This window comes from Hypanus sabinus, chromosome 4, assembly GCF_030144855.1.
Source record: "Hypanus sabinus isolate sHypSab1 chromosome 4, sHypSab1.hap1, whole genome shotgun sequence".
Taxonomy (NCBI): domain Eukaryota; kingdom Metazoa; phylum Chordata; class Chondrichthyes; order Myliobatiformes; family Dasyatidae; genus Hypanus; species Hypanus sabinus.
This window is the reverse complement of record NC_082709.1, coordinates 32,514,743-32,527,685: the sequence shown is the minus strand read 5'-3', so window position 1 is coordinate 32,527,685 and position 12,943 is coordinate 32,514,743. Positions and strand designations below refer to the sequence as shown.

The following is a 12,943-nucleotide window of genomic DNA, read 5'->3' as shown; positions in this document are numbered from 1 at the left end:
ATTCAGTGAATTAGTCATGATTTTTAACAGGGTTACTCCAGTCTATAGTAATACCTAACTTTTCAACTTTTGTAGTACCTTGGGGAATCTTTTTAAAATTCTTCATGTTGCTATGTGTCTCCTCCCCACCCCCGATTGTCCAGGCAAAGAAAGAAAGATTAAAGAAAAATAGATTATAAAGAAAAAAAAACAAAATACCCCCCTACTAATGTTGTGAATAAAAAAAACACAACATTCCACCCTCCGTTGTACGGGTCATGGCAATCGCCATGATTACATACGTGAATCCCGTAGCAAGCGATCCGAAGTTCCCCCAGCTCCCCCGTAACATAAAAAAGCAGATATAAGAGAAGAAAAAATAATATCACTACTCTTGATTAATATTGATTAATATTTCTCAAATTTTTACCTTTCTCCCCCTGTATCATATAATTAAAAATATATTTAAATATTCTTCTGTCCTTAAACATCCATCAACTCCATTCACTGTCCCTGTCTTCATCTTTAATCAGTTTCACTTTTAAATCTTTGGCTGTGGTTAGCAAATATTTGGGAGTTCTTGTGCAAATTCTTCCGCATCCCGATAACAGTAAAAGATCTTCTTTTTCCATCATCCAAAAAAAATTATCAGGGTTGCCGGGTGGTGCAATATAATTTTATAACCCTTTTTCCATAAAACTTTTTGGTTAAATTCCTTCTTTCTCTTCAAAAGGTCATAACTTATATCAGGATAGAAAAGAACTGTTTTCCCTTCTATCATCAATGGCCCATTTTTCTTTCTGGCACGTTGGGCAGCTGCCTTCAAGATCTTTTCTTTATCCTGATATCTTAAGCATTTTATCAAGATTGGTCGTGGGTTTTGATCAACTTGAGGTCTTGATCTTAAAGCTCTGTGAGCCCTTTCGATTTCAAATAACTGGGTTCCTTCTTCCATTTCCAAATTTCCGGAATCCCATTTTTGAAAAAAATTTATTGGATCCTTTCCCTCTTTACCTTCTTTAAGTCCAACAATCTTAATAAACCGGAATGCCCAGAGGAAACCCACACAGTCAAAGGGAAAACATACAAACTCCTTGCAGGCAGTGATGAGGATTGAATCAGTGGTGCCACTACTGGTACCACTGTGACCACTATGCTACCATGTTAAATTTTATTATTAAAGGATTTATGTATAGGAGTGAAGATACTTTACTGTAATTGTATTAGTATTGCCACATGTAGCAAATTGCAGTGAAAATCTTTGGTTTTGCATGCCATCCAGACAGATCTGTGTTCTATAGTGTTGCTGTCTGTAAAGAGTTTGCATGTTCTCCATTTGACCATGTGGGTTTCCTCCAGGTGCTCCAGTTTCCTCCCACATTCCAAAGATGTATAGGTTAGTAGGTTAATTGGTTACATGGGTGTAATTGGATGGCATGGGCTGTATCCCTTAGAAAATAAGTGTATTTACACTGAGGCAGTAAAAAGAAAGGAGAATATTGTTGCAGGTCCAGAGAAAGTGCATGCAGGGAGACAAATAAAGTGCAAGGGCCATGATGAGGTAGATTGGAAGTTCAAGGCTTCATCTTTTAGTGTCTGTTTACGAGTTTGATATGGTGGGACGGAAACTGTCCTTGAGACTGGTGGTTCGTGCTCTCAGGCTTTTTTACCTTTTGCCTGAGAGGTGAGGAGAGAGAATGACCAGGGTGCAAGTGATCCTTGATTATGTTACAAACACAAGAAGTTCTGCAGATGCTTGAAATCCAAAGCAACACACACAAAATGCTAGAGGTCAGGCAGCATCTGTAGAAAAGAGAAAACAGTCAATGTTTCAGGTAAAGACCCTTCTTCAGGTCTGAGAAGGAAGGGAGAAGATGCTTGAACAAAGAGGGAGGGGGAGGGAAAGAGACAAGCTGGAAGGTGATAGCTGAAGCCAGGTGGGTGGGAAAGGTCAAGGGCTGGGTATGAAAGAATGTGATAGGAGAGGAGAATAGACAATAGGAAAAAGAAAAGGAGGAGGGGACCCAGGGGAGGTAATAGGCAGATGAGAATAAATTGAAAACCATAGTAGGAAATGGGAGGAGTGAATTTGTTCACCAGAAGGAGAAACATATATTCATGCTATCAGGTTGAAAGGTACCCATTTGGAACATAAGGTTTTGCTTCTGCACCCTGAGGTGCTCTGCAATTCCTTGCAATCATGGGCAAAATAATTGCTAAACCCAGCTCAGATGAATCTCAATAAGAGGTGCATCTATAAAAATAGGTAAGATTTTAAAGAGCACGTGGAGTGGTGTGTGCAGCTTTGGTCTCCTTACTGAACAATTAGGCTTGCCATAGAGGGAGTACAGTAAAGATTCACTGGATCAGGCTGTACAAGGCAAGATTGATACATTATTCCTGTATCCTTCCAGAGTTTTGAAGAATGAGAGGAGATCTCAGTGAAACTTATAAAATTCTAACAAGGCTGGACAGAGTGGATGCAAGGAGAATTTTATCCTGGTTGCCATGGCCACCCTCTATCATAAGGGTTAAGTCATTTAGGACCAGAAGAAAATTTTTCGGTCAGTGATGAACCTTGCAGGGTCTGCAGTGGTGTGGTCATTGATTTCTCTCAAAATGGTGACATAGATTTCAGGATAATAATGAAATCTGGGAATATGGAGATAGAGCAGGGAAAAAGTTGAAGTTCAACTGCAATGTTTATCATTTTGTGTATTATTTGCAGCAATGTAGTCATGCACAAAATCCAATCTAGCAGCTATCTAACATGTGGAACACAATTTAAGAAAGAGCTACCTTTTGTATAGAATATACTAAACAATAGATGCGTACAAATTGTAACATAATAGTATTTCATTGTTTACCCATTGTATTGAAACGTTCCAGTCTGAGCTCAAATGTGATTTAGCGGTTTACATTATGCTATGATGATCATCACAGATCAATATCAGTGTGTTTTGGGTTTTAAAATTGGAAACATTAAGTATATAACCAATTTAATAGAAGATGGCTGCAATCAATAGCCTGTAATTTCCCCTTTGGACCTGAGGTTTGGTCAATTTAAGTGCCAGGCCAGATTGAAAGAGGTTTGGTATTCTGGGGCCAGAGGTGAGGGACGGTGGTCAGCTAGCTGCTCTGTAAGTTGAGCTCGTTTCTGCGGTGAACTGAGGCTGTGCCCTGCAATTAGTGGGCTCCTGAACCATCTGTAATGATGACTACTATCTTTGTGGCTGTGGATTCACTTTGGTGAACTTCACTTTTGAATGTTATTTGCTTACTTTTATTGTTTGCACGATTTCTTTTTTCTGCACATTGAATGTATGATGGTCTTTTTTAAAATGGTTTCCATTGGATGTTATTATTTTGTGGCTGCATGTGAGGAGATAAATCTCAAGGTTGTATATGATATACATGCTTTGATAATACAGTAAATGTACTTTGAACTTATGTAAACAAAGCATCTTGTGTAAGGTGTTTCCAGAAGAAAAATACAATACTGAGCAGACGTATAGAAAATATGAGGTTTTTTAAAAAAAGGACAAAGTTACAGTAAAACAATAGTTGAGCTTGTGAAAGACAATGAAAGCTCAAGAAACAAAGAATCAAACACTAGGGGAAAAGTGAATGGGAAAGCTAGGAGGAAGACATTACTCTTGATCAAACCCTTATGCAATAAGATAATCAGAACTTTCATGTGAGGCAATGCTTCACCTGTGAATCTGCTGGTGTCATCTTTTGTATCTGGTGCTTCTAGTACTGCCTCCTCTACATTGGTGAAACCCGTCATAAATTGAGTGCCTGCTTCATCAAGTACCTCCACTGCTTCCACCAAAAATGAAACTTCCCGGTGGCCAAACATTTTAATGCCAATTCCCATTCCCTTTCCAACATGTCAGGCCATCTTCAGGGTGGGGGAGCAACACCTTATATTCCATCTGGGTAGTCTCCAACCTGATGGCATGACTATCGATTTCTCCTTCTGTTAAATAGTTCCCCCCCCCCCACTTCTAATACCTCTGCTCAATCGCCTATCATTTACCCCCGGGTCCCGCCCTCCTTCCCTTTCTCCTATGGTCCACTCTCCTCTCCTTTCAGATTCTCTCCTCTGTAGCTGTTTACCTTTCCCACCTACTTCTCTTCACCGATCACCTTTTAGCTCGCCTTATTGTCATCCCAAAATCTTTTTATTCTGGCGCCTTCCCCCTTCCATTCCAGTCATGAGGAAAGGTCTCAGCCTGAAACGTCAAGTGTTCATTCACTTCCATACATGCTGCCTGACCTGCTGAGTTCTTCCAGCACTTTGTATCTGTTGCTTTGTATCTTCAGCATCTGCAGACTTCTTAGTGTTTACAACAGAACGAGTAAGTAATTGATTTGTAAATGGCAAAATATCTCCAGATTGATACTATGTTTTTGATGCAGGTGATGATGCAATCATTTCCCAACGTCATGCAGAATTTGTGGAACTAAAAGAAGTTTTCGCTGTGAAGATGAAACGTCGACGATCAGCGAAACAGTATAAAGGAGGAACTCTGTTAGGAATCGCCATTTTTGTGTGTGTTGGCAAAGGGCAAAATAAGCTCAAACACCGTGTTATTCATCTAAGCAACTTAAGTGAAGACCACTGCAACCTTTGGTTTAAATATCTGAAAGATATTCTGAATGGTAAGTACTGAGGCTTAGTGTGACGATATGCCTAAGAATACTGTATATATTGTATAGTTTGGTAGGGAATGGTCCTGTTTCTCAGCAAAAAATGTTGCAAGGTTAAATATATCTGTGCGATACCTTATTCACATATCACCAAAACAGAAGAGAATTAATAGTCATCTAAGTATGTTTCCTTCTGTTTGTTCATAACGTATAACTTCATAAAAGTTATTGTGAAACTAAGAAAGACTCATGCTGTGCCTGTAAGAAAAATGTTTTGCTATTCTGCTTTTACATTCCAGGTTCAAAATATACTACATGAAAATATCAAATTGCAGTCTGTGGATTGGGTCACTGCTATTGTATTATTTATTGTTCTTTACTTGTGCTTCACACAAAGATACTGATAGACTTAAATTGGAACTTCTATTGATGGAAAAGTAAAATGCTGTGGTCTAGAATGTGGCCGTTCAGTTATTTGTGTTTGTACTAAACTATTTAACAAAACTATTCAGTAATTATTAGCCTTAAATTTCTTTATACTTTTCTGAAACTTATCTTATTTGCTTTTGCATTTTAATTTTTAATTGGCTTCAACTGTCTTTTCAGCCATTTGATTCCAGATCACTGTTTAAGAAATCCTCATCATCTCTAGTTTTTATGCAATTATGTTAAATCTACATCCTTTGGTTATTGACTTTCCCACTGGAAATTGTTTCTCCTTATTTAATGTATCTAAACCATTTCTTGATGCTGAATAGTTCCATAACCTTCTTTGCCTTGGGGAAAGTGGAGAACAGTGACTGCTTCTCCATTTAATTAATGTTCATTAGTACTGAAGTCATGCAATAAATCTCTTCCATGTTCCCTCTAAGCCACTAACATACAATCTAAATTTTAACCTTCAGAGTTCATTGGAAACTTGTACCCAGAAACCATGTATCTCCATAGCAACCCGCATAAAATGCTGGAGGAAATCAGCAGGTCAGGTAGCATCTATGGAAGTGAATAAACAGTGTATGTTTTGGGCTGAGATCCTTCTTTAGGATTGGAAAGGAAGGGGAGGACACCAGAATAAAAACGTGGGAGGAAGGGATGGAGGGTTAGCTTGAAGTTGATAGGTGATGCAAGGTAGGTGAAAGGGGAAGGGGGATGAAGAAAGAAGCTGGGAACTGGTAATTGGTACAGCAAAGGGCTGGAGAAGAAGCACTCTGATAGAGAAGGCGGACCATGGGAGTATGGAAAGGAAGAGAGCACCAGGGAGAGGTGATAGGCAGGTGAGGAGAAGAAGTAAGAGGCTAGAATGGAGAACAGAAGAAGGAAGGGGGAGGGGAAAATTACTGGAAGAAAAAATTAATGATCATGCTGTCGGGTCAATAACAATGTGCTTCTCACCTGACCTCATGACTTCCATTGCAAGCATTGCCAATTTTAATTAACTTCTCTATTTTGTTCAGTTTGTTGTTTCTACTGCCTTCTATTATAATGGCAACTTTGCCTTTTGATTCTTCTGCACCCCTGCAATTGTGACCTTTTGCATATTTCTGCTTTTACTTGATCCATATACATTACCAATGTGGAGTAGTTAAAAGCAGAGATTTGCAGAAGGTCAGAATTGTAGGAATGCAGAAGATCTGGAAAGGGGTGCTGACTGTATAGGAGAGGGGAGCTGCAATAGCAGATGTATGCTGGGCTCTGAATCTACTGCTCTAGGTGTGTGAAAACTTGTTCTAATAACAAAAAAATGCTGTCAAAAATTGATTTAACCAGGGTTGAACAAATTTGTGGAGTTTTCTGGATGTCTAAATGTTCATTAGGAAATTTTATTTCCTCCTTTTCCAGCAGCAATTTCTTTTTCTGTATTTCTAAAACAGAGTAAAATGTCAAATAATGGCAGCATTGTTACAACATTACAAAATTAATCTACAGCAAGAGTTTTTAAAATCTGATTAGTTTGAAGGACACCAGTTTTTATTTATATACAATACACTCCAAATAGAAATGGTATTTACATAGAGTCGGTTAATCTGTGAACTGTTAGTATGTGGTATAGCAGAAATTAAAACACAAATAAGTACAAATATTGAAGCTTGCTTTCCTGTGAGACTTATCTCATCCAGAAGATAATATTAATCTGCGATCCTTCTGTGGTGGATGTAAGAGATCTCACGTCCCTATATGGAGAGAAGCAAGGTAGTTCTCTCAAAATTGCAATATCATGGATTTATGAATGGTTTATGGCACAGAAGGAGATGATTTAGCTCACAAATCTGTGGCTCTTTATGGAGCAGTAGTTGTGACTGTCATCTGAGTCACTGGAGAGATCCTGAAGCTGGTGATACTTTATATTCATTGTTCATCATGACAAGCAGGCATTCTCCTGGAGACCCTTTTAGCAGAACCTTCCAAACGAAAAGTACATCATCCATAAAAATCAGGTTGGTGCTCTGTCCCGCAGCTTGTGGTTAAACCCACTTGGAGAAAGGAAGTTCTGGATTGGGTGTGTGTAATAAACCAGATTTGATTAAGGAGCTTAAGGTAAAGGAACCCTTTTGAGTCAGTGATCATAATATGATAGAATTCATACCGCAGTTTGAGAAGGCAAAGTTAAAGACAGATGTATCAGTATAACAGTGGAGTAAAAGGAATATGGAGGCATGAGATTGGAGCTGCTTAAAGTCAATAGCAAGGGATAATGACAAAATAGCATGCTGGAGTTTTTGAGAGAAATTCAGAAGGTGCAGGTGAGATTTTTCCCAAAGTATAAGAAATATTCTAAAGGGAGGATGAGGCAACTGTGGCTGACAAGGGAAGTCAAAGACAGCATAAAATCAAAAGAGAGGACATACAATAAAGCAAAAAATAGTGGCAAGTCTGAGGATTGGGAAACATTTAAAAATGAAAAGAAGCAATGAAAAAAGAAAGGAGAGAAAAGATGAAATATGTAGGTCAACTAGCCACTACTGTTAAAGAGGATACCAAAAGATTTTTTCAGATATATAAAGAGTAAAAGAGAGGGAAGAGTGGATATCGGGATGCTGCAGAGGTAGTAATGAGTGACAAAGAAATGGCAGGCAAATTCAATAACTACTTTGCATCTTCATTGTGGTAAATGCTAGTAGTACACTAGAAATTTGAGTGTGTCGGGGGCAGGTGTGAGCATAGTTACTATTACTAAGGGAGAAGTTGAAACGTCTGAAGATAGATAAGTCACCTAGACCACACCCCAGGGTTCTTAAAAGGGTAGCTGAAGAGATCGTGAAAGTATTAGTAGTGATCTCTCAAGAATCACTAGATTATGGAATGGTTCTGGTGGACTAGAAAATTAAGAAGAGAGGGAGGAAAAAGAAAAGTTATAGACCAGTTAGCTTGACTTCAATCGTTAGTCAGAGTTTGGAGTCCATTTTTAAGGAAAAGGTTTTGGGTACTTAGATGCCATAGTAAAGTAGGTCACAGTCCATGTATTTTCCAAAGGGGAAATCTTGCCTGACAAAGTAACAGGCAGAATAGACAAAGGAGAGTCGGTGGATGTTTTTTATTTGGATTTTCTGAAGACCTCTGACAAAGTGCCATACAAGATAAGAGCCTATGATATTACAGGAAATATACTAGTAAGGATGGACTGGCTGACTGACCGGAGGCAAAGATTGGATAAGGAAGCCTTTACTAGTTTGCTGCTAGTAACTAGTGGTCCACGGAGGGTGGTTTTGGGACATCTTCCTTTCAAAATTCACAATAAATTTTTATCAAAGTACAGATAGGTCATCGTATACTACCCTGAGATTTTTTTTGTGGATATTCAAGATTCTAAATTGCTTAATGTCATTTCTTGTGCACATGTGTAAGTAGAATGAAATAATTGTAACTTGGGTCTGGTGCAGCACAAAAAAACACACTAAATATAAATATAAAAGATAGATTATATACATAGATTGATTGCATCCATAAAGTGGCTCTGACTGTAAATAAGGTGTTTGAAGCTAAATAATAAAAGTAATGGTGGAGTTAGTGGGTGGAGATGTTGATAAATCTTGTTGCTTGGAACAAGTAGCTGTTTTTGAGTCTGATTGCCCTGGCATGAATGCTTCGTAGCTTCATCCCTTTTGGGAGTGGGATAAACAGTCCGTGACCAAGATGTGTTGAATACATGAGGATATTACTGGCCTTTTCTAGCACCTTTCTATACATGTATGTCCTTGATAGTGGGTAGGCTGGTGCCAGTGATATACTGGGCAGTTTTGATTATCCTTGGTAGAGCCTTCCTGTCCACTACAGTGCTGCTTTGTTACCAAGCAATGATGCACTTTCAGGTGTTTGAAGCTTCTTGCAGTTTCCACTGCTGTGTCACTGATGAGTATGAGTGATCAAGCTCTTCTGAAGTTGATAACCATCTCCTTTGTCTTGTTAACATTAAGGAAGAGGTTATTTGCCCAACACCAGACCTCGAGCTCTTCCACCTCCTCGCTGTAGGCCGTTTCACCATTGCTGGTGATCAGGCCCACCACGTCGTGTCCTTGGAGAACTTGATGTGATTGCTCAGATGTTTGGCCGTGCACTTATGTGTGAGCAGAGTGGTACAGCAAAGGGTGCAGCACAGAGCTCAAGGGGACACCTGTGTAGAGGATGATGGGAAGGGAGGATCATATGTACATCCTGACTGTCTGAGATCTGTTCATTAGGAAGTCCAACAACTAGTTACACTGAGGAGTAGGAGCTTGTTCACCAACATCTGTGGGACAAGTGGGTTGAATGCTGAACAGAAATCCAGAACAATATTCTGACGTAGATGTCCTTATTTTCCAGGTGTGTCAAGATTAGGTGTATGACAGATGCTATGGCATCGGTGGTAGAGTTGTTTTGGTGATAAGTATATTGGTGAGTGCTAATGTGGCAGGAATGAATTTTTGATATGTGCCATTATCAGCTGTTCACAGCATTTCATGGAGATTCGTGTTAGTGCTGGGCGGTGTTGATTAGTTCTGATGGTGTAGAATGTTTTAATACAGGGATGATTGTGGCTGATTTGAAGCATGTGAGGACAGCAGCCTGGATGAGTGGTGTTCAAGATGTCCGTAAAGACATCAGTGAGCTGGTGTGCACATGCAGAGTACTTGGCCTGGGATGTTGTCTGGCTTAGCTGCCTTATGGAGGGTGTTTCTCACATGCTGCTGTTACAGCCAGTGGCTGTTCAACTGGTGGGGGGTGGGGGGGGGGTAGCTTTTGTGACCAGCATTGCGTTGCATGCCTTGAAGCCTACAGAAAAATTGTTTAGAGCATCAGGGAGAGGGGTGTCACTGGTACAGTCAGTGCAGTTTTTCCTTGTGTAGTCAGTAATGCCTTTGATGCCCAGCAATTTATCTGGGGATCGTTATCAAACAGGTGTTCCAGAATTTTTTGTGCATAGGTGGTCTTTGCCCTCTTGAATCCTAAGATGAGGTTGCTGTTACCTCTGAGGACTATTTTGTCACCAGACATGAAAGCAGTACCCAGCTGCTTTTAGTGTGAAGTGCACCTCTGCATTCAGCCAGGTTTTCTGGTTGGGCTATGAGATGAATGTTATTGAGGTACCAAAGTTGTCTAGGTACTGATGTAACCGATGGTAGATGAGCCATATTCCTTGAGGTCTGTGTGTAATCTCTTTGTGGCGGTCTCCTTGAACATCTGCCAGATGGTTCTTTCAATATAATCCTGAAGCATTGAGATAGCCTCATTAGGCCGTGCATTGATGGCCCTCTTGATTGTTTTCTACATTTTCAGCAGCGGGATTAACGTTATGGAGATACGGTCAACACTGGAGATCAAAATGAGGGCATGGGAAGGGTTTGTAAGTACTGTGTCTGTCTGTATAGAAATCGTCCAGTCTGTTTATTCCCCGAGTGGCCATGATGACATGTTGGTGGAATTTCGGTAGAATGCCCTGCAGGTTAACGTGATTGAAGTCTCCAGCAGTTATGAAGAAACTGTCCAGATGCTTGTTCGCATTCAGGATTAAAAAGGTAGGACTTTGCGGTAGTTTTTCAGAGTTAGGCTGTGACCAATCACTGACCAGGATTCATTAGAAAGGGCAAATAAAAATAAGGCAAACACAAGTAGAGTGGCCATTGTTGTGAGTAGGGTAATATTTGGAGTTGCTTTGGCTCATCAGTCTTAGGTGAAATTAAGAAAAAGATTTTCTCTTCCTTAATTTTTCATTTCTCATCAGGTGGTGCACAGTTAGTGCAGTAAGAATGGCTTCAAGGGCAGTGTTTTGTTCTGTGTGTGAGATGTGGGAAGTCTGGGAGACCTCCAGCCTCCCGGATATCCACATTGGCATCAGGTGCATTGAACTAGAGTTGTAGCTTGATGACCTTCATCTCATTCGGGAGAGTGAGGAGGTGACAGGAGTTAAAGGTTGCAGTAGGTAGGTTACTGGGTGACTGACAGGAGCAGGAAGGGAAATGGGCAGCCAGTGCAGAGAATCCCTGTGGCTGTTCCACTCAATAATCAGCATACCACCTTACATACTATTAAGGGGTGTCAACCTACTCGGGGGGGGGGGGGGGGGTTGAGCAGCAGTGACCGGGTCTCTGGCGCTGAGTCTAGTGCTGTAGCTCAGAAAATGAGAAAGGTGAAGAGGACTGTACTGATGATAGGAGATTCCATAGTCAACGGAACAGAGATGAAATTCTGTGAGTGTGATAGAGACACCTGGATGGTATGTTGTCTCCCAGGTGCCAGGGTCAGGGATCTCTTGAAACAGCTCCACAGCATTCTAACAGAGCACCATGAGCAGCCAGAAGTCTCGGTACATACTGGCACCAATGACATAGGTAGGAAAGATGAAGAGGTCTTGAGAGATTTTAGGGAACGAAGTAGAAAGCTGAAAAACAGGACCTCCAGGTCAGTAATCAGGCCAGTGAGGGCAAGAGTAGGATGATTTGGCAGATGAATGCATGGCTGAGGAACTGGTGCAGGGGGCAGGGGTTCAGATTTTTGCATCAGTGGGAGGAACAATGTACAAAATGGACAGGAAACACCTGATCCTGAGAAGAACCAATATTTTTGATGACAATTTTGCTACAGCTGTTTGAAAGGGTTTAAATTCATTTGGCAGGGGAATGGGAACCAGAGTGATAGAGCTGCGGATGAGGTAGTTGGTTAATAAACTGAGGCAGTCTGTAGTGAGACTGCTTGCAAGGAGAGGCTGATGATAGGGGAAAATTGCAGTCAACAAGATGAGTTGCAATGTAAAAGATGAACAAAATGAAAAAGGATGTATACAGGACTGAAGGTGTTATATTTTAATGTGGTACAGAATAAAGTAGATGAATTTATAGCACTGTTATAGATTGACATGTATGACATAGGCATCACTGAATCATAGCTGAAAGAAGATTATAGCTGGGGTCTTAATGTCAAAGGATACACATTGTATTGAAAGGTACGGTAGGTAGGCAGAGGGGATGGGGTGTCTCTTCTGGTAAAAAGAGAATCAATCCATTAGAAAGAGATGACATAGGGTTGGAAGGTGTTGAATTATTGTGCTACAGCTAAGGAACTGCGAGGGTAAAACAAACCCTGGTGGCAGACCCCAATCAGTAGTATAGATGTGGTCTAAAAATTACAATGGGAGGTAGAAAATGCCTGCCAAAAAGGCAATGTTATGATAATCATGGGGGATTTCAATATGCAGGTAGGTTGAGAAAATTCAGTTCATGCTGAATCCTAAGAGGGGGAATTTCTAGAATGCCTACGAGATGACTTTTTAGAGCAGCCCACTAGGGGATCAGCTAGTCTGGATTGGGCGTTTTGCAATGAACTGGAATTGATTAGAGACCATAAGGTAAAGGAACACTGAGGGAAGAGTGATCATAATATGATAGAATTAACCCTGTAATTTGAGAAGGAGAAGCTAAAAGCAGATGTATTAGTATTACAATGGAGTAAAGGAATTGCAGACACATGTGAAAGGAACTGGCAAAAATTAATTGGAAAAGAACACTGGCAGGGATGATGACAGAGCAGCAATGGATGGAATTTCTTTGAGTAATTCTGTAGGCTCAGAATATATGCATCCCGAAGAGGAAGAAGTACTTTAAAGGCAGGATGACACAACTGTCAAAGTCAACATAAAAGCCAAAGTGATGGCATCTATTAGAGCAAAAATTAGTGGGAAGTTAGAGGGTTGGAAAGTTTTTAAAACAACAGAAGGCAATTAAAAAAGTCATAAAGGAGGAAAAGGTGGAATATGAAGGTAAGTTAGCCAATAATATTAGAGGATACCAAAAGTTTCTCCAGATAGATAAAGTGTAACAGAGAGATAAGAGTATAT

At 40.2% G+C, this 12,943-nt stretch overlaps 2 protein-coding genes across 2 annotated transcripts in view; both read left to right on the top strand.

The window, feature by feature from the left end:
* Positions 1-12,943, top strand: part of cerkl (ceramide kinase-like) — a 188,087-nt gene that overhangs the window by 45,235 nt on the left and 129,909 nt on the right. The window contains exon 2 of the mRNA XM_059966801.1: positions 4,405-4,647. Coding sequence (XP_059822784.1) covers positions 4,405-4,647 — 243 coding nt within the window. The remainder of the gene's footprint in view (positions 1-4,404; positions 4,648-12,943) is intronic.
* Positions 1-12,943, top strand: part of LOC132392642 (uncharacterized) — a 709,726-nt gene that overhangs the window by 670,498 nt on the left and 26,285 nt on the right. The window lies entirely within an intron of this gene.